The 18,930-nt window shown below is 38.4% G+C and overlaps 1 protein-coding gene and 1 pseudogene across 2 annotated transcripts in view; one reads left to right on the forward strand and one right to left on the reverse strand.

The window, feature by feature from the left end:
• The window catches only part of EPHA4 (EPH receptor A4), a 149,242-nt gene that overhangs the window by 10,520 nt on the left and 119,792 nt on the right, over positions 1 to 18,930 (reverse strand). For both annotated transcript variants that reach the window (XM_077155257.1, XM_077155258.1), the window contains exons 9-15: positions 17,808 to 17,866; positions 14,973 to 15,086; positions 14,317 to 14,502; positions 10,452 to 10,513; positions 9,796 to 10,005; positions 5,990 to 6,139; positions 2,434 to 2,627 (exon numbers count right to left, since the gene is read on the reverse strand). In XM_077155257.1, the coding sequence (XP_077011372.1) occupies positions 2,434 to 2,627; positions 5,990 to 6,139; positions 9,796 to 10,005; positions 10,452 to 10,513; positions 14,317 to 14,502; positions 14,973 to 15,086; positions 17,808 to 17,866 (975 nt within the window). The remainder of the gene's footprint in view (positions 1 to 2,433; positions 2,628 to 5,989; positions 6,140 to 9,795; positions 10,006 to 10,451; positions 10,514 to 14,316; positions 14,503 to 14,972; positions 15,087 to 17,807; positions 17,867 to 18,930) is intronic.
• On the forward strand, positions 7,429 to 9,343 carry LOC143676854 (SUMO-activating enzyme subunit 2 pseudogene; annotated as a pseudogene).

Genomic DNA, 18,930 nt, shown 5'->3' on the forward strand with positions numbered 1-18,930 from the left:
ACGGTAAATCACCTATCCATGGATAGTAGTTGAGGTATATTAAGAAGTTTCATCATCAAACTATTTAGTAACCATAGGGTTCACCTTTATAGGGCTACTGTATACCACCTATGCTATGATTACCTGTATAAATTGTTTCTTAAGTTATATTTTCTTCAACTTTCTTTTTCTCTAGAAATTATAGAATGTTTTGGTCTTAACATGTTGACCCATTTTCATCCTGAGACTGGGTTTATGAGTACATTTTCATCAGAACTGTATCATTACTACTGAATTTTCGATAAATTTTCAAAAAGAGCCTTCTTTTATTCTAAAAACAAAATTAAATCACTATGTCTTAATTAATTTTCTACCTGTAAGAATTAAGCTATGTCCATTTTTCTCTTTTCCTTTTTACTTATATTACTTTGATTTGCATTACGTCTTTTTTCCTGTAACCATTTGAATGCAAATTTGTTTTTATCCATCAGTTTCATGTCCCAATAATAGCTTGCTTTTGTGACCTTTCTTTTGTGTCCTAAAACAATTAAGTCCAGTTTTATGGGTAAAATTTTGCAGATTTCTACTGCAAGAACGACCACAATTGAATTTTTCCCCCAATTTTGAGTCAATAACAAATGCTATCACCTGGTATTTTAGACACTTAACCTAGTGCTGAAATATTATTTATCAGTAATTTTCACTATTGGGTAAAGACCAAAGGTTTGCATTTCTTTTAACTTTAGTTAGAAAATGCCTGGCAAAGTCAAATAACCTTAGGGTGAAAACATCATCACTCAACATCAATTAATTCGATGGGTCATGCTCAAGCTTATTCTGGAAGTCTTTGGAACACCATGACAGTTACCTAATTTTGTGCTGAATCACATACCATGTTATACTACATCCCATTATCAGCCAGCAGTAATAAGCATCAGAGCTATTTAAATATCATCAGCGTGAAAAATTCAGAATTGAGGAAAAGTGTATCCAATAACTGAATTTGTTCTGCAGGTTGTTACAAAGCAACCATCAGGCAATATTAGTGACTGGAGAGCTTATGCTAGCATGAGAAACACCAAAGTACCAAAAGAACTGGCTTTAGGACCTTAGCCAAAGCAAATGGGATCTGGAGGAAAAGGTCTAAAAATGGAGGAGGCATGCACTTTGAAATCAAAGAAGTCAGCTAGGATTGGATAGGAGGTCTTATGGTCATCTACTGTCATCTTCCTGAAAAACAGAAGAGCAAAAATGTCCAGAAATGTTAGGTGATGTTTCTATGGTGACAGCTAATTAATATCAGAGGTAAGACGTGAATTCCAAATTGTTTACCAAGAACTTGACCAGTGAGCTCTTGTATAGTGGTTCATGAAAAGGAATTTGAAACCCTGCAGGAAAATAGAAGGTAGCTCTACTGTTTATTCAAATTCTACTTTTCAATTATCATAAAAATAAGTGTAACCTTCTCTTCTGGGATCTACAGGCTAAGTTTTCAGGAGAAAGATTGGAGGAGAACATTAGAATGGCTTCAAAGACTGGGTGAAAGGGATTGGTTAACATGGGAGAAACATTCTTGTTTTCACTCAGCATTATGACACAAAAGAGAAGCTTTTGAGAAGTTTGGATCTGGAGATATGTAGGTGCCATCATACGAGCCTGAGTCACCTGGTCTTGTGCTTTTCTGTCTAAATGATTTAACTGATATGGGTGGTTTACACCCATGCAACTGGGCCTAGAATCTAGGTAACCTGAATTCAAGCCCAGTATCCAAGTAGAAAAGTTCCTATTGAATTACAGGACTTGCAGTATAATGGTATCTTCCTTCTGGGCTTGTATGCTTCTTCATTTTGCACTTTCAACCGAATTAACTTTTTCATAAGTGGCACAATCATTTCAGTTTTTAGAACCCTTCTCAAACATTCACCTGCAGGTTTTATAACTCAGTTTTTATCTTAGCCTGGTTTCCTTCCACCTGTAAGACTCAGAAGAGAAAACCCAGAGAACTGAAACCTAGTGAATTCTTTGCTACAATTAACATTTTACAAGTCAACTTAAAATGGCAATGCTTAAAGAGCCGGCCTCTGTTATTTCTCTCTAACTTGATGTTCCTTTCTCTTTTCAAAATACAGCATTTACAGACCTAGAAACATCATCCAAAAGTACATTTCATCTCTCTTCCTAAATTTTCAAGTCTAGCATCATAAAATTAGCACTTCAGTTATTTTTATGTTTTTATTTTTTTTTCCCTTACTACATTTCGAAGCCTGAGTATGAAGATCTGCAAAATGGTAAAGAGAACTACCATAAATATTCCACTAATTAAGAAAAAAAGTCACCCAGGCTTCAGAGAGCTGTGAAGTGGCCCCTGATGAAAATGCAGGAATGAGAGTCACTGCTTGCCTGCCACCTCTGATGTATTTTTTCATACATCATTATTAAGCAAGCATGGCTGACCTGGAGCTCTCGGTCCCCGTCCTCTTCAAGCTGTTGGGGTTGCGGATGAGTTTGTCCAACATGTTGACAATCTGCCCAAATTTGGGCCTGTCACTTCTCTCCTTCTGCCAGCAGTCTAGCATCAGCTGATGGAGGGGAATGGGGCAGTCCATTGGAGGGGGTAGCCGATAGCCTTCCTCAATGGCTTTAATCACCTATTGAAGACAACAGAATGGAAGTTAAGCTGCCAGCAGGTCTGAGGATGGGAACAACTCCAACTCCTACACAGAAGCCAAGCCTGGGCCTGAGCAGGAGAGGCAGCAGAGAAAGGCAGCTGTTGCTATGGTATGTTCTCATTTGGCAGACAATGCCAATCTGAATCTCTAAAGGGAAGTTCCATCGATGTGCTAAAGTAGTCAGAACTGGATCAGATTAGCAACCTGGTGTCGCAGCTCTGCCCCAGCCCCTCCTCATTCTGCTATCCAGCATCCGCGTACCTAAACACTCTTAGCAAAAGAAACTGACCTAATGTTAAAGACCTTCGGTAGGAAGCAGTTAATAGTTATCTTCAAATGGGGGTTCCCTTTGCACCATTTTAAGCCTGTCCTCTTGCTCAAGCAACAAGCGAGTCCATACCAGAGTTCATCTTTTGTGAGAGACTTCACAATCCTGATGATGGTGTCCCTCTCTGAAATAGTACACTATGCATGCCACTCGGTACCAGGCCATTATTCCTTTTGGCAGACTATCCAAGCACTTATTCTGTATCCCTTTCTTGGCCTTAGTTGACTGCAATTGGCCCTGTTATAGGTGTTAGTAAGTAGTTTAAAGCAACAACAACACTTCCTCTAGGGCATTTACATTTCAAAGGGACCCTCACTCTGCACAGAAAAGAAGTTATAATAGTAGATGACAATTGTTTACTGCCCCAAATCTCAGAGCAGTTTCCCTGACTAATGAGATATAAACAAATCATTCAGCAGCCATTCTTCTAGTTCTATTTTTCAAAAGCTGCCTTCACACACATTACAGTATTTTTCTTGTTGGCCTTAACTCTAAACCCTCCTCTTTCGGGGTGTGAATCCCAATAATGTAATATGTTATGACTCATGCTGAACTTGAAAAGAAAATTACTTCAGAGTTTCTTGGACTAGTCATAAGCTTTGAGATTTTGGCAGTTTTGTTTGATTTAAAGCTTAATTTGTTTTAAAACAGTGTTTATTAACCCCCCCCCACCACCACCACCAAATGATAGCTGCTAGCTGAACAATCAGTGGCTAGAGTCCTCTTAATGACCACACATTTTACTAACCACATCGGATTCACCTTGGGTCTACTCTGCTCAACAACTGGTCTTCAAAGTCAAACAGTCAATTCAGTTGAGTCCAGCTGCTATGCACTGGTAGGACCATTGTCTTTTTTTAACCAGCACCCTGAAGCACAATCACCTCGTGATGTCCATCTCTCTGAGCCTTTTTCTCCCATGCATTTTGCCAACATCCTGTTGTATTAGTATCTGCTCCTTCCAAGGTAGACTTCCCTATGCTGTCCTACTGAGCCTTATTCCATTTATTTCTGGCAATGAAATCCAAGTTGGTTTGATCCTCTGACTTTCTTTTATCTCTCTGGGTATATGGTATAGGCTCTATACTTGGGAAAACATTTTGCTTTAAATTGACGAGAACGCAAAATGGATGAGAATGCAAGCAACTATGGGCTGATGCCAGGGTAACATAATTCGTTATAGCCCCTCAGACTGATTAGTACTCTTTCTTAAGCTCCCTATCCATTGCCAGCTTGGAAGGTGGCTTGTGGGTTAATAAACCATATTTTTTCAGTTTACTGCTGAATGTTTTGGGGGCAGAGGATTAAAACAAACAAAACACTTGGTAAATCTGACATCTTTTCAACAGTTACTTTTCCTCCATTTACCATATGCCAAATGAATTCTATTCATGAAAGTAATCTCCAATTATGCTTCATACTGATTCCTGTTCTTCAAGGAATCCAACACAGAGACAAACCGATGTGAATGATAGATCAATATTATTTGTAGGAGCGAAAAGGCTTCAAATGCTATTGTATGGATAAAAGCAGACAACTGAAATGTTAAAAGCAAAAATTGTCTCAATAAAACACATGAACTTAAAAATACAGGTCTAAAAATACTTTGGGCAAGAAAACTGACAACATCTTTAAATATTCCTCCCTTATGAGCATTTGGTTATAACTCTCAAATGAAATAAAGGAAAGTTTGATTATGAAATAACTAAGTAGATACAAGCACTACTTGCTCATTGAACTGCTCTGTCTTTGTCCCTCTGGGACCCGATGTGACTGAAAGAAGCCACTAGAAGGTGTCTATCTGCACAGCATAATGGCATCAAACAATAGATTGCACACCATCCACCTGTACAGACTTTTTCCCAGCCTGTAATTATCTATCAGTTATGCTAACTGCTTTCTTCCCATCTGCTATGAATCTTTGTTTGTAATTTACAGATAATACGATTACCAACATCACCATTCCCCTTAAGCTAGTTAGTCAGAGTAGAGAATTCTTCTTGTTCCTCAGGACAGGGAAGCATTAGCTTCTGCATCGCTCTGGACATTCTTTCACTGATAAGCCAACCGCATCATATTTCTTAAGTGCACCTGGTTCTCAGTTTAATTGTCAAGGCTTCGAAACTTCCTGTTGATTCAGGAGGACAGGGCGGATGGTCAGGTAACATTCCATACCAGAAGGAATTTTTCAGAGAAGACTTATTCAAAAGTATAATTGGTATTGAAGAACTACATACCATCCATCTGTAAATATGCTATGCTAATGTTCTTCTTCATACCTAAAAATTAGGAACGTTCAAAAAGTAAAGGTGACTATTTTATTTGGATTTGACTTCTAATCCTTCCAGAACTAGCTAAAAGCTTTCTAGAGTTAGTGAAAAGTGTTCTAAGAGGACCCTCAGGTCTCAATGGTTTTTCCTTTCTCACTGGCGATGTTTGTAATTAAATTCTATTACTCTGGAATCTGATTAGTGTCATTATTGAATGCTTTTCTCAAATTGCAGGCATTGTGGATACATCCTTTCGAAGTAGTCCAGATGGTACATTTAAAGGGATGTGCATAATTTACAAAGGGTCATTTAGTGAAGCTTTATTTTGGAGTCCTCAAGAGGCAAGCTCTAATTACAACAATGCCAGCTTTAAAATATTCACTAGTTTTCTACTAATAAACCTTCCATGTCAATTTTACCATGGGTAAAATTAGTGTTTTCTCACATTTTCTTCAAATATGAAGTTCAATTTTGTTCTGATATGGTCTGAGAAATTAACCAAGGAATACTATCCCATACCATCTATCTATTCATCTACGCATCGCTCTATCTCTCTGCCATACTATCTAATATTTGTCCTTGAAATCCATGTCTCTAACATTGAATTTTAGTACTAGACACATTTATATTAGAAAATCTTGAGTTTAAAGTATCATTTCAAACCCAAGGTTCACTCTATCATACAGTAATGCAACTTTGCAAATATCAGCACAAAAGACGTATTTCAGAACATAGAGACTCACATCTTGGTTGGACATGTCCCAATAGGGTCTCTCTCCATACGACATCACTTCCCACATAACGATTCCATAGCTCCATACATCACTTGCTGATGTGAATTTACGATAGGCAATTGCTTCTGGCGCAGTCCACCGGATAGGAATCTTGCCACCCTGTGAACATGAGCCATAAGTTATTCCCTAAGTACTTCACTGATGTGCCATTTTAGTTTCTGAATGCTGTTACTGCTTGCAAGCAGGACAACAGCATTCTTGAGATAGCTCTCAAACCAATAATAAGAGACTTGTTTATTTTAACTAACGTCTTCCAGGTTGAGGCATTTGTTTTCTTTAGTCACAGGGAAGTGAACAAGTAATCTGTTTAATATTTTTTTAAAAGTCTTTCTTGCCTGCCATGCCGGAGACCCGGGTTCAATTCCTGCTGCTTGCCCATGTGAAAAAAAAAAAGTGCAAGGGCGGGCCACGGCGGCTCAACAGGCAGAGTTCTCGCCTGCTGTGCTGGAGACCCGGGTTCGATTCCTGATGTCTGCCCGTGCAAAAAAAAAGTCTACCTATTATCTGAGCTCTGCTTAAGGCAACATAATAAAAGAGAAGGAATCTCAGGTTTTACAAAATGCCCACATGTTATCCATGGTGTACCAATGGATATATGACTGACACTCATATCAACCTCTCATTGGATTCTCTTACCCAGCACAAAGGTAATGTTTAAAATTGCTCTAGAAATCACGAACTAAGGAACTTAAATATGAAAGTTTCTATCCATCACACCGTTGTCCTACTCTTACACAGTACGAAAAACATGCCAAATGTAGCTAGAAGATGACATGCTAAGTAGGCTTTTGGAGAAAGCCAGAGAATACCAGATGCTGGAGCTGTTATCGACTTTCCTGGAGTGAGGGCATGATTTGAGTTATTATTTAATTTTGAAAAGACACCTGCAAAAATGATAAAGCAACTAAATATTACCTAGCAAAAGTCTGAAAAGCACTTTTTTTTTCCTTCTTGAACTGATTCTCCTATTTCAACCTGCCCAGAAAGTCTCTTATTTGCTTATGCTTATGTGCAAGGTGTTTTTAATCAAGTTTCAAATTTCCAAGGGTTTTTTAAGGGAACTGATTCAACTCGAAGTCAGTCGTTTAAGCTGTTCAAGTGGGTATGTTATTTAAAGTCCTGTTTTACTAAGACTACTAAATAGAGCCATACATTATATTAGAAATTGTATTGTTTCATTGGAGTTTACTCTAAAGACTCAAGGGTATTACATTCATACATTACATACAAAAGGACACTTGTACTGCCTTTTGCCTTCCTTAAATATTCAGCTAAGTTGTATCTATGTAAATATGTCATTATAGAGGCCTCCTTTAGCTTTTCTCTCTCCAACTACTGAGCAAAAATAAAAGATCTTCAACATTCACAGAAAAAGTATTTATTCCAAAATGAATGGTCTTGGAATTCAAAAGCGGATAGTATGAGACTCAAGATTAGAGCCAAAGATATCAAATATTACCAAACCAAACCGCTGCTGTGCTCGGGATGGCAGATGCACAAAAGGGGTAAAATGGCTGGTAACTATCTGCTTCCTGTTGATTTTAACAGTGCCAAGCTTAATGGCCAATAACTGTTTTATGATTCTATGTGTATTCCATTAGTATTTTATAGTCAATGGCAAAACTAAGATAGCACAGCCATTAACTGTATACTGATAACTCTTAACTATGCCCTAACTCCTGCTTATCTAGCAGTAGTAAAAGGATGGCCATTAGATACTGGAAAATCTCGTATGGTGTAAATGTTTTATAAATCCTGAATATACATTTTCAGATTTGGTAGCCAATCAACTAGAAAACCTGCTTTGCCTTGCTTAGAAGAGGAGGGATTTTTTTTTTTTTTTAATAATAGAAAAGGATCTCGAGGGTGGGGGACACCTCAGGATGCCAAGGAGACTGCAGCCCCCTACCCACTCCCCACCTTCCAGGCTGTACCAACGGGTGGTGACTCTGGGATATATCAGTAGCCTTCAGAGCAGTTTCCCAGCTTTAATGGGAGGCTGGAGATTGAGCTGAATACTGATGTCAGCAATCTCAACAGGCAGCTCTCACTTCAAAAAAAAAAACATGTTGGAAGATCAAAGGCACATGTTGCCAAAGAAGGTGTACTGTAGTTTTATCGGAAAGTTTATTATGACGGCCTAGCATGATAGCATCACGAACCCCAACTATAATATTGAGTTTTTCCCACAGTTTATATTGGTTATGAATGCTTTGGGCAACAGAAAACTGCCTGCAGCCATGTAAATACAATATGTCTAGCAGCTGATGTCCCTCTTAATGAGGGTGGAACTGCTGATTATCTTGGACAAGTAAGTTATTATTAAAGAGGGTGTGATTGAAGGTTATGAATGCCACCCTAATCTAACCCAGAGAACTTTTCCTAGCTGTAGAATTCCTAACACACCTTCAGAACCTATTAATTGCATTGCTTGGGCAAAGCATTTGGTCAACGGATTGTCTGGGGAAGAAGATCTTATTAAGGAGCATCTCCTGACAGGGATGACTCTGAAGCTGACTGGAAAGCTATGGAAGCTGAAGCCACAGTTAGAGCATCCTATGAAGATGGTGCCATTAAATGTACTTCCACTAAGAAATGGGCTAAATCAATTGGATACGATCCAGTTAAACCTTTAACAAAGCTTTTTAAAGACAGCAGCAAGTATCTGTCAACAATGGACATATTTTGGCAGAAAAGGGAATCTCCAGTTCTAATAGGCTGGACTGAAGAAACCAATGTATGAGTTCAACAAAATGAACCCCAGTTTGGTCTGAAAGACCAGCCAAGTTCTAGATGTAAATAGATATCCATGTCTTTTCTTAAAGAGCATTGACTTTAGCAGTTCATTTAGCAGAAAAAGGGCTGGACAAGGATGGCTCATCTACAACAGATTTTATCATTTCTGCTGCAAACCTCAGAATACATATTTTCAGTATGAATATGAAGACTACATTTGATAGAAAATCAGTGGCGGGAAACATTACTCCTGCTATTGCTGCCATGAATGCAGAGATTGCTGGGTTGATAGAATTGGAAGGACTGAAGATTCTATCAAGGAAATGTAGACCAGTGTAGAACAATTTTTTTAAAATAAACAACCAAACCCAAGAAAGGAGAGTTCCCTGTGTGTTGTGCACTCAGACCTCCCAACCCCAACTGCTATGTGTGTACCAGCAAGCCAGAGGTGACTGACTAACAATAGGGCTGAATGTCCAAAACATGACTGTTCTTATGTTACAAGATAAGATAGTGAATGGAAGAGGAAGGGAGGGAGAAGAGGAAGTAATAAAGATTAAAGGATAAAGAATACAATAATATATGAAGCTACCTACCGCTTTTTTCAACAGTTGATCATTTGGTCTTTTTTTTTTTTTCAGTTCATGGGGCAGGAATTGAACCCCAGTCTCCCACATGGCAGAACAGCATTCTACCACTGAATCACCACCTGTGTACCCTTGACCATCTGTTGTTGATGCTTCTCTTTTTGCTGCCTGTATTTTTAGTGATACCTTCTTATTGTCCATTAGAATTTTGCCCCCAAAATTGAGAAGATAATTCATTTTGTTTCTGGTCTGATTTGCAAAGTAGTCACATTATTTACAATCTTTACTTCAAAATCTTTATTCTTTTCTTAAAAACATGATTTAAAAATAGACATATGAATATGGAAAATCATAAAAGCGTTGGCCATCAGAGTGAGACGAGAAGAATAGCTTCATCACAGTCAAAGCTTAGAGGTCACAAATCTTCCTTACCCTGGTGGTGTAAGCTGCTTCGGGATCATCCTCAAGCACTCGGGACATGCCGAAGTCAGATACTTTGCAGACCAAGTTGCTGTTTACCAGGATGTTCCGTGCAGCCAGATCTCGATGCACGTAACTCATGTCGGATAAATACTTCATCCCAGACCCAATGCCACGGAGCATGCCCACCAGCTGAATCACTGTAAATCTGCCATCGTTCTTCTGCATGGGGAAGGAATGAGGAACAATTCCATTAGTATTAGGCCAAATTAATTACCACCAAGCATTTATTACTTGAATCTTTTTTGATATCATTATCCGGTATGCAACGAAACCCAACATTATTTCCGGGCCTTTCTGACTGAAGTCACTAATTCACTGGTAGAGTGTAGCCTAGGAGCCTGGGTTGCTTCCTGTGGTAGATGGAAACTATCCAACTATAATGAATCTAAGGCTCAAACAGCTTCACTGTACAAGAATAAATCAAATACTACCTTCATTGAACATAGATTATTTAATAGCCTTAGAAATCACATGATTCTCCAAATCTCTTCTTTCTCCCACATTGCATAACAGTCCATGAATACAACCAAATAGAACTCATACAAGGAGACTGTTAAAGTTTTCTAAATATCAGCACTCGGGTTTAATATAAAATAGTCACATACCCTGAGGAATGCATCCAAGGAACCATTCTCCATGTATTCTGTTATGATCATAACTGGTTTACCTAGAGTTTTCAGAAAGAAAAACAACAAATCCTTGATGAGTGCTGCAGTTAATGAGATAAAAATGGGCTGTGCACAATTTTACTGCCAAGACACCTGTCTTGTGTGATCTAATTTAATTAAAACAAGCCAAGCTTATGCCTCAGCTGTGGGGCACTAGGAATGAAATATTAAAAGGAGGAGTGGGTTTAAATTCCATCTAGGAGGTTTAACCCTTTGGGTGGCTTGTTGACAAGGTCTTTAACCAAAGTGGCCTCTGGTGTCCAGGCAGCACATGAATGGATAATTGCTCTCTCAAACAAAAGGGGACAATGATAAATGGACAGGCCTGTTTAACACAAAAAGATCTTTAGGTTAATTAATTTATTTTCTCCCTAGAAGAGCCACTTGGGCGATGCTAAAATAGTCAATGGATAGGGAAACTTTTTTCTTTTGGTTAGAGGAATCCAAGCTTTGGAAAGCAGAATAGTATTGGCTATTTCATTACTCAGGAGCATCTTAAAAAGCAAGCATGTACAATATAAACTTCTTCTTGCTTGTCCTGCTCAGCCTGTATCACGTTTCTTTCTTTTCCTATCTGTAAAGAAACTTGTTCTGTTTGCTACCTTCAATTGCCAACCTCCAAAAAAAAAAAAAAAACACAAAAAAAGGTTCAGTAAATCATATACATCTGAAACAGGAAATTGAATTCAGTACTAGAATATTTGTTTTGTTTTGACAGAGAAATTAAAATGATTTTGAGGTCTGAGGAATGGGAGGAAGCAACACTTTCTTTTCATCCTGGGGAACTTATTTAATTTTTTTAATCACTTAGCAAGGGACTCAAGGACAGAAATTCCTTCTTTCTAAAGACTATTATTGGGGAGTGGGGGAGAATCCTCAATTTTTGACTAAGGGAGGTTTAAGTAAAGAGTCCATAAAACACAGCCTTGAAGGAAAATGAAATGTTTATGCTCTTATCCCTGCGTTTGCCATCTGTTTGGACTCAGAAACTCAGTCAGGGAAAATGGGCTGCCGAAAAACACCCATCGCTATTCTAAACAAATAAATTTTCTGCTCTGTCTGCTTGTAATTTCTGGAACGGGGAAAGGGAAAATGTCTCTATGTCTGAGGCAAAAATTTCAAAGAGTGGATTTTCTAACTTAGATGAAGCCCAATTTATCAATTTCTTCTATTAATGAACATGCTTTTGGTACCATGTCCAAGAATCTTTCTGAGGCAAAAATTGAGTAGTAGAAAACTTTCCCATGAACATTTTGTTTTCAAGTGATCAACGAAAGCTAGCAGAAAAAAAAAAAGTCATCTTGGTTTTATCCCAAAAGGGTGAGCGGAGACACTTCCAGTTCCCCTTAAGGTATTGCGGAAGATCTGAGGGTGGGGTGGGGGTAGATGGGGTCCTGTACCCCTTTGTAATCCCCCAACAATTGAAACAGGGGCGCTCAGTTCTAGGCATAATTTTCAAATTCATTTAACCTTCTACATCTGCCACCACCGACTTCCCACAGAACAAATGCACCTAAATGAGTTCTAATTAACCCGCCTCAATCAAAAGATACTTTGTCAACAAAAGAGAAAGAGAGACTAGACTCTCTAGGTGGTACATTAACACCTACTTCCATTTTTTTTCAGGGCTCTCTTGGCATTGTGGAGAAGAGAGTAGGAGATCCAAAAGAGAGATGGCAGTGGAGAGAATTTATGATCTCCTTGTCAATTAGGAAAGTTATTCAAGTAACTGCTGTTAATGAATTTATGCTCTTCCATGCCACCTTTTCACCTCACAACTCCCTAGTCTGACCGTTGGCACCATCTTCACAATTTCTTTACATTCCCTTTTCTGTTTATTAAAAGTATCCAGAATCTTTATGAACTCTACATGGGAAATGAAGATGAATGTTTCCATAAGTACAGGGGCTGATAAAATAGGATGAGGCTAGACCCCTGGCTCACGGCACCCTTAGCGGGGGAGGCAGTGTGGAGATTTGCGAGGTGGGGGAAGGGGACGGCTTTACAGGTGGAAATTTTAAATCATTTTAATTCAGTGACAACTGCATTATGCAAATGCATCGAGTCGTTTATAACATTTACAGCTGTAATAGCTACGGGTTTTAGAGGCACGGTGGGACTTTAATACAAAGATCCCCTGTTTCTTCTCTCTTCTGCAGAGGTGCGATGAAAATCAGTGTCTGCTGCAGGAAAAACACCCCTCACTGAACAGAGCCTCCTTTTTTAGAAAATGGGCCTGCAGAAGTATTTAAACCCAATGTTATCTTTTAATTAAAGTAGTGAAGGGCTCCAAGCAGCCCTGAAGGCCACAAGCAACAGAAAAATATCCTGTCTGTGAAACTAATCTTAAAAAGCAAATAGAGCTATTCTATGCTAATTATAGAATATAATTTGGGGGGGTATTATATATCTTTAACACGTTTCCTTTTTGAAGGATTCTGAAGATGGGGAAAGATGTACTTCTAAAGCATAATGACAGTTAACATTTACAATTTTGCTTTGTTTTTTTTAATTTGCCAAGCATTATGCTAATGCTCTAAATATTTTATTTCATCCTAAATAACCTCATACAGCGAGTTCTATTTTTATCTGTTTTACAGAAGAGGTAGCTGAAAACAGAAATGTCGAACAACTAGTCAAGGTCACACAACTTTTACTAGTAGTAGAAATGAAAAAGCTCTAGAGTCCAACAAGGATCCTCAGAAATGAAAACTTCCGGGTCCCACCAAACCTACTTCATCAGAACCTCTGAGGATGAGCCCAGTAAACTTTTTACAAGTTTTCCAGTAAATTCTAATGTATGTTTAAGTCTCAGGAGCCCTCTCACTTTTTGGGCTCCTCATCATCTTCCATAAGATCTCCTGCCCATATCCTAAGTTTGCCTCTGCCCTAGTACTACCGCCTCAATTTGACTCTATAACTTAGCCCTTTTCATCCACAGGAGGAGCTGTTATTCTCACTACTTTGGACACTTTGATTGAAGGTACTTTTCTAAAACCTTCAATCACATAGGAGAAGCCTTGGTCTTCCTGCAGACATAGCTCCAAGCTTACAAGATCCTAACTTGTAGCAAATATAGAGGGTACTGTGGCTCCTGGAACAGGTCCACCTTAAACAATAGCTGCTTCAGCTGCACTGTCCATGTGGCATTTTATCTGTGGGTTTTAGCCAGCCTTACAGATGTATTCAGGGTTTGCTTCACAAAATGCATCTGTTGAGCTGTGTCGGTATTTTAACTGAAGCATGGTTCACAGGTTTAGCAAATGCTAATGGGCTAAAAAAGGAAGGTTCAACCAGGTGTTACTGTAAATAGGTGCTGAACTGCAACAACCATAAATCAGGTAGAGCAGACAAGCAAATCCCCCAATATAATAAAGATTCCCAAGATTCACTCTCTGCATCTGGAACTGAAGCTTTGAGCACAAGGTGTGGCGAGGTTTTGTTGTGTTTTATATGAAAAGTACTTAAATTTATTTTGCGTACCATCTGCCTCTGCCTATCTTGTAGTAATCAGTTTGGTCTAGCAAGATTCATGAAAGATGGCATGGCATACCAAAACTCTGCAATATTAATTCCCTCAAATTTCACACAAGCTGCCTTGGAGATTAGATATCAAATGAAACCATGGACCCACTTAGAGCTGACTACAAGATTAATGACTTGTCCTGCACTGATTTCCTCCTATTAGCAATCAGTAGGTCTGCTCCATCTGTCATTTCCCCGGGGGTGAAAAAAAAAAAAAAGTGCGTTTAATTTCCCAGTAACTTCTAATTTGGCTTTGTAAAGGGAGTGACCCCCGTACATTTGGTGACGACGCCTTCCAAGTGAATGATATTTGGGTGATCAAACTGCCCCATGATGCTGGCCTCACTCAGAAAGTCTCTCCTCTGTTTGTCTGTATAACCAGCTTTCAGAGTCTTGATAGCCACACAAATCTCTCTCTTGCCAGGCACTTTGAGACGCCCACTGCAAACTTCACCAAATTCACCTTTGGGAGAGAAAAAGATTCTACTGAAGACCAGAAACATATTCAAGATGGAACAGTAATGGCTAACATTTGTTGAGGGCATGCTACATACCAGGCACTGAACTAGTGCTTTACATGGATTATCTCATTTGATCCCACCCCAAACCCTATAAGGCGGATGCTATTAGTTCCGCTTTATCAGAGGAAACGAGGCTTAATGAAATTCAATAACTTGCCCAAAGTCTTTTAGTTAATCCACACGTTTATTCATTACACTAATTTTTTTCCTAGGAATAAAATCAAAAGTTTCACCAGACTTCTTTACAGCACATTTCATTTTATACTTCAAATAAGGACATTTCATGTACACATAGATTTACATATACACGTAGACATGCAGTGAAGTCATTCATACAAATAGCTATATAGTCCACATACATATATTCACTATTCATCTAGAAAACAGACTTACTAGACTCTCAGACACTTACCGACCCCTATGACTTTTTCAATCTTAATGCAGGATGCATCTATTTCTTTGGCAAATTCTCGAACAGCTTGGTTGGGGTCTTCATATGTAAAGGGATCCACATAAGTTCTAACACCTGAGTGGTAAACATGTGACAGTTTGGCTGAACATTTCTCAGGAGTCACTAATAAACAGAATATAAGTTAGCTGGATCTAAAAATACTTAAGGGAGGAAAAGTTAGGTTAACTATGTTCTTGACATAAGAGTATGATTAAATTCTTACTGTTTTTCATTACTGAGTCAACAAAGACTTGTTAACTACTTTAAAAAGAGGTCACAGCTCTCTCTCTCAGCCAACATGACAAGCAAACTCACTTTCCTCCTCTCTCTACATGGGACATGACTTCCAGGGGTGTGAACCTTCCTGGCAACATGGGTCAGAAATCCTAGAATGAGCTGGGACTCAGCATCAAGGGACTGCGAAGACCTCGACCGAAAGGGGGAAGAGCGAAATGAAACAAAATAAAGTGTCAATGGTTGAGAGATTCCAAACTGAGTTGAGAGGTTATCCTGAAGGTTATTCTTACCTATTATACTATACAGATACCACCTGTTTAGTTAAGGTGTAATGGAGAGACTGGAGGGAAATGCCTGAAAATGTAGAGTTGTGTTCCAGTAGCCATGTTTCTTGAAGATGATTGTATAATGATATAGCTTTTGCAATGTGACTATGTGATTGTGAAAACCTTGTGTCTGATGCTCCTTTCATCTACTGTATGGACAGACTAGCAAAACATATGGATTAAAAATAAATAGGGGGAACAAATGTTAAAATAAATTTAGTAGATTGAAATGCTAGTGATCAATGAAAGGGAAAGATAAGGGGTATAGTATGTATGAATTTTTTTCTATTTTCTTTTTATTTCTTTTTCTGATTTGATGCAAATGTTCTAAGAAATGTTCGTGATGATGAATATACAACTATGTGATGATATTGTGCTTATTGCTTATATAACGAGAATAGAATCATATGGTAAGAATGTTTGTGTTTGTATGTGGTTATGTTTCATAAAAAAAAAAAAAAAAGAGGCCACAGCACTGACTTCCTAGAACGCCTTCACATTACAAAGACAAAATATTAAAAACAACGCATCTTATGGAAGAAGAGTCTCTTTAACAAGATTCGGAATATGATAGCAGAATATCCTTTTTCCTTCTTCCACTGTCCTTCCACCTTCAGCTGCCTCCCTAAAGGAAGGATAATAGGAAGTTTCCCTCCCAACTGGCCCTGCCCACTTGGGGTTGGTCACATTTTGCCCAATATCTCAACTAATTAGGCATGTGACTGAAAATGAACAAACAGATTAAAAAACCAAGGTTAAAAGGAACAAATGGGATAATAATAGATAATTGATTTGAGTTGTACTGTTTCTCACTTTTATTCTGTTGTGGAAAAGAGGTGCTATGAGCAAATATAGAGAAGTTCACCCAGACGTTCCAGCTGGTGATAGCAAAGTCAAATTGTGCAAGGGTTTGAATACCAGAAACTTCACCACACTTGTTCACAAACTAAACTCAGAATGTGAGCTCCGAGGCAGCCCAGAGGTGTTTGGTCCAAGCCCAGAAGTTAACTACTTGCAGCTCTTTACTGACATCTCTCCCTACCGGGCTCCTGGGGCCCTGGAGCACTGGGAGGGTTTGGGATGTTGGTTAGGTGACTTTCCAATTCTGTCAGTTTTGTCTTTATCGCAGCAGCCACCACTAGCTATAATCTTCTTAAACTGGCATGTTTTGGTGCTTCTTTTTAATACACTGTCATCATTTTTTAAAGTATGCACCACATGACAAGTAAAAAGTACGGTTTTATTCGGGAAACAATGAGAACAAATGGAAAGTTGTCAGACCCATATATTCCTCATCTCTATCCTTCTGGCCAAGAACATCTTCAAGATTATTTTCCCAATCCCTGGTCTTTCTCTCTTCCTCTTACCTATCTGGGCTATTTTAGTTTTGAAAGATGCAATGCAAATTTAAATTAATTAAAATTAAATTACACTTCAAATTTCACTTCCTCATTCACATTGGCTAGTGATATTCAAGTATCAATAGCACGTGGCTGTTGGCCGCCATATTGGACAGTGCAGATTCAGAACATGGACTCCTCTCAGAAGGTTCTACTGGACAGAACTCATGGAGACTCAGCCGCTGTCCATTTAAGAGTCTACTACCTTGCATAAGTCATCTTAGAGCTATTTTCTTGAATTTATGTTTTGACCCCACTATGAGGCTCAAAATGACTAGAAGGGGCAACGGTCGCTCAGTGGCAGATTTCTTGCCTGCCATGCTGGAGACCCAGGCTTGGCAGAGACCGAGGTTCCCGGTACTTGTCCATGTAATAATAATAAAAAATGAAAGACTAGAAGCTATTAAAAAATTGATAGTCCCAGACATATATCACATATACCCCTTCTTTGGAGTGCAGCAGTTATTGTTCTATTATTCCTTATTCTCTTCTCCAAAAACTTTGGCTTCTGAGAAAATTTTGTTACATGTTAAATTTTGCCACACAGCTGCAAGAATGACCCAGCTAGAACAATACCTATTCAGAGTAGAAGATAAAATAAGGTAAAAGAAGAATGAAAGGAATTTCTCCATTCCCCATCTTTAATTTTACTTTAAATAATCCCAAATCATCTTTTACGGTCCGATGCCCTTGGAGAGCATGGCAGAGTTGAATGATTTCATAGGAAATATAACAGGATAAGAGTCACATGAATAGCATTTAGGAATTTCTAAACAAGAAAAGACGAGACATGCCCTAAAAAAAAAAAAAGATTTTATTCCAATTTTACGTACCTTGATTCAAATGTTTTTCTTCATCTGCTTCCTGTTTTGCTTTACTGTATTTACTTCGCCTATTAAAAAAATTTTTAAAAAGAGAAAAATGACTCTTCATCAATATAACAACTATGATGCAAGCTCTTTGCTACCATAATGTAAACCAGGCATGTATGCTACACCCAATTCACAGATGAGAAAACTCAGGCGTAGGAGAGCGGAAAGAACAAGTGGAGGGACTAGTTCTGCTTAGAAGTGACCAGCCACAATATCAAACTGAGGTGTCCTTCAATATGTAAAGCAAATATTTAAAAACTATCATTATAATTTCATGTCCCCATAGGAGGTTTATTTTATGAACACGAATTACAAATTGTCTACTTTCTCTGGAGAAAAGTCCAGGTAAACCAAATGACAATAGTGCTCAAAATGTGACAGGTAATAAATAGAAAGTCCCTTTGTCACACATACATACACCAAGTTGTTTATTATTATTATTTTTTTGGTTATTAGTGTCAACTATTGCATAAAAATTACTAGCAAAATGTATTTTAAAAAGTATTTGCTTAGTACTGGATTATAATCCCTTAAGATTTTGTAGAAAAATGGCAAGAATAAAGAGTTTTTGCTTGATTTGTCAGTCTTTCAATTAAATGGTGTTTAGGTTCTCAGTCAGGATTCCCTTTCCATGCTACATGTGTGAGGTCTGGCCTTGTTATAAAGCCTTGAGAATCTGAAATCTGGACCGACTACATGGACATACACAGGAGAACACATCACTTAAGTGCATCAGAAAATCAACTTAGTTAATAATATACCTTTCAAATTTGGGAAGTTGAGACCACATTAGTCAATGAAATGTGTGCTTTTATGTTTACAGAGGTGAGTTTTTACATTGGGATGCATAATCTTCTTGTGTTTACTTATAATTTTAAAGCGAAGACGTTTACATGAGGAAGTTCAGGTGAAGAAAGATTACCTGAGGCCACAGTTGTCTCAGCAGTGAGCTCCCATTAGGTTTGCACCCAAGTACATTTAACTCCTCAACTTGGAGTTAGAGAGGAATAGGGTGTTCAGCTCATCAAGAAAACTACAGAGAACCTAAAGGAGCCTTGTAGTGCAGCCGGCAGCCACACCACCA

This window comes from Tamandua tetradactyla, chromosome 3, assembly GCF_023851605.1.
Source record: "Tamandua tetradactyla isolate mTamTet1 chromosome 3, mTamTet1.pri, whole genome shotgun sequence".
NCBI lineage: Eukaryota > Metazoa > Chordata > Mammalia > Pilosa > Myrmecophagidae > Tamandua > Tamandua tetradactyla.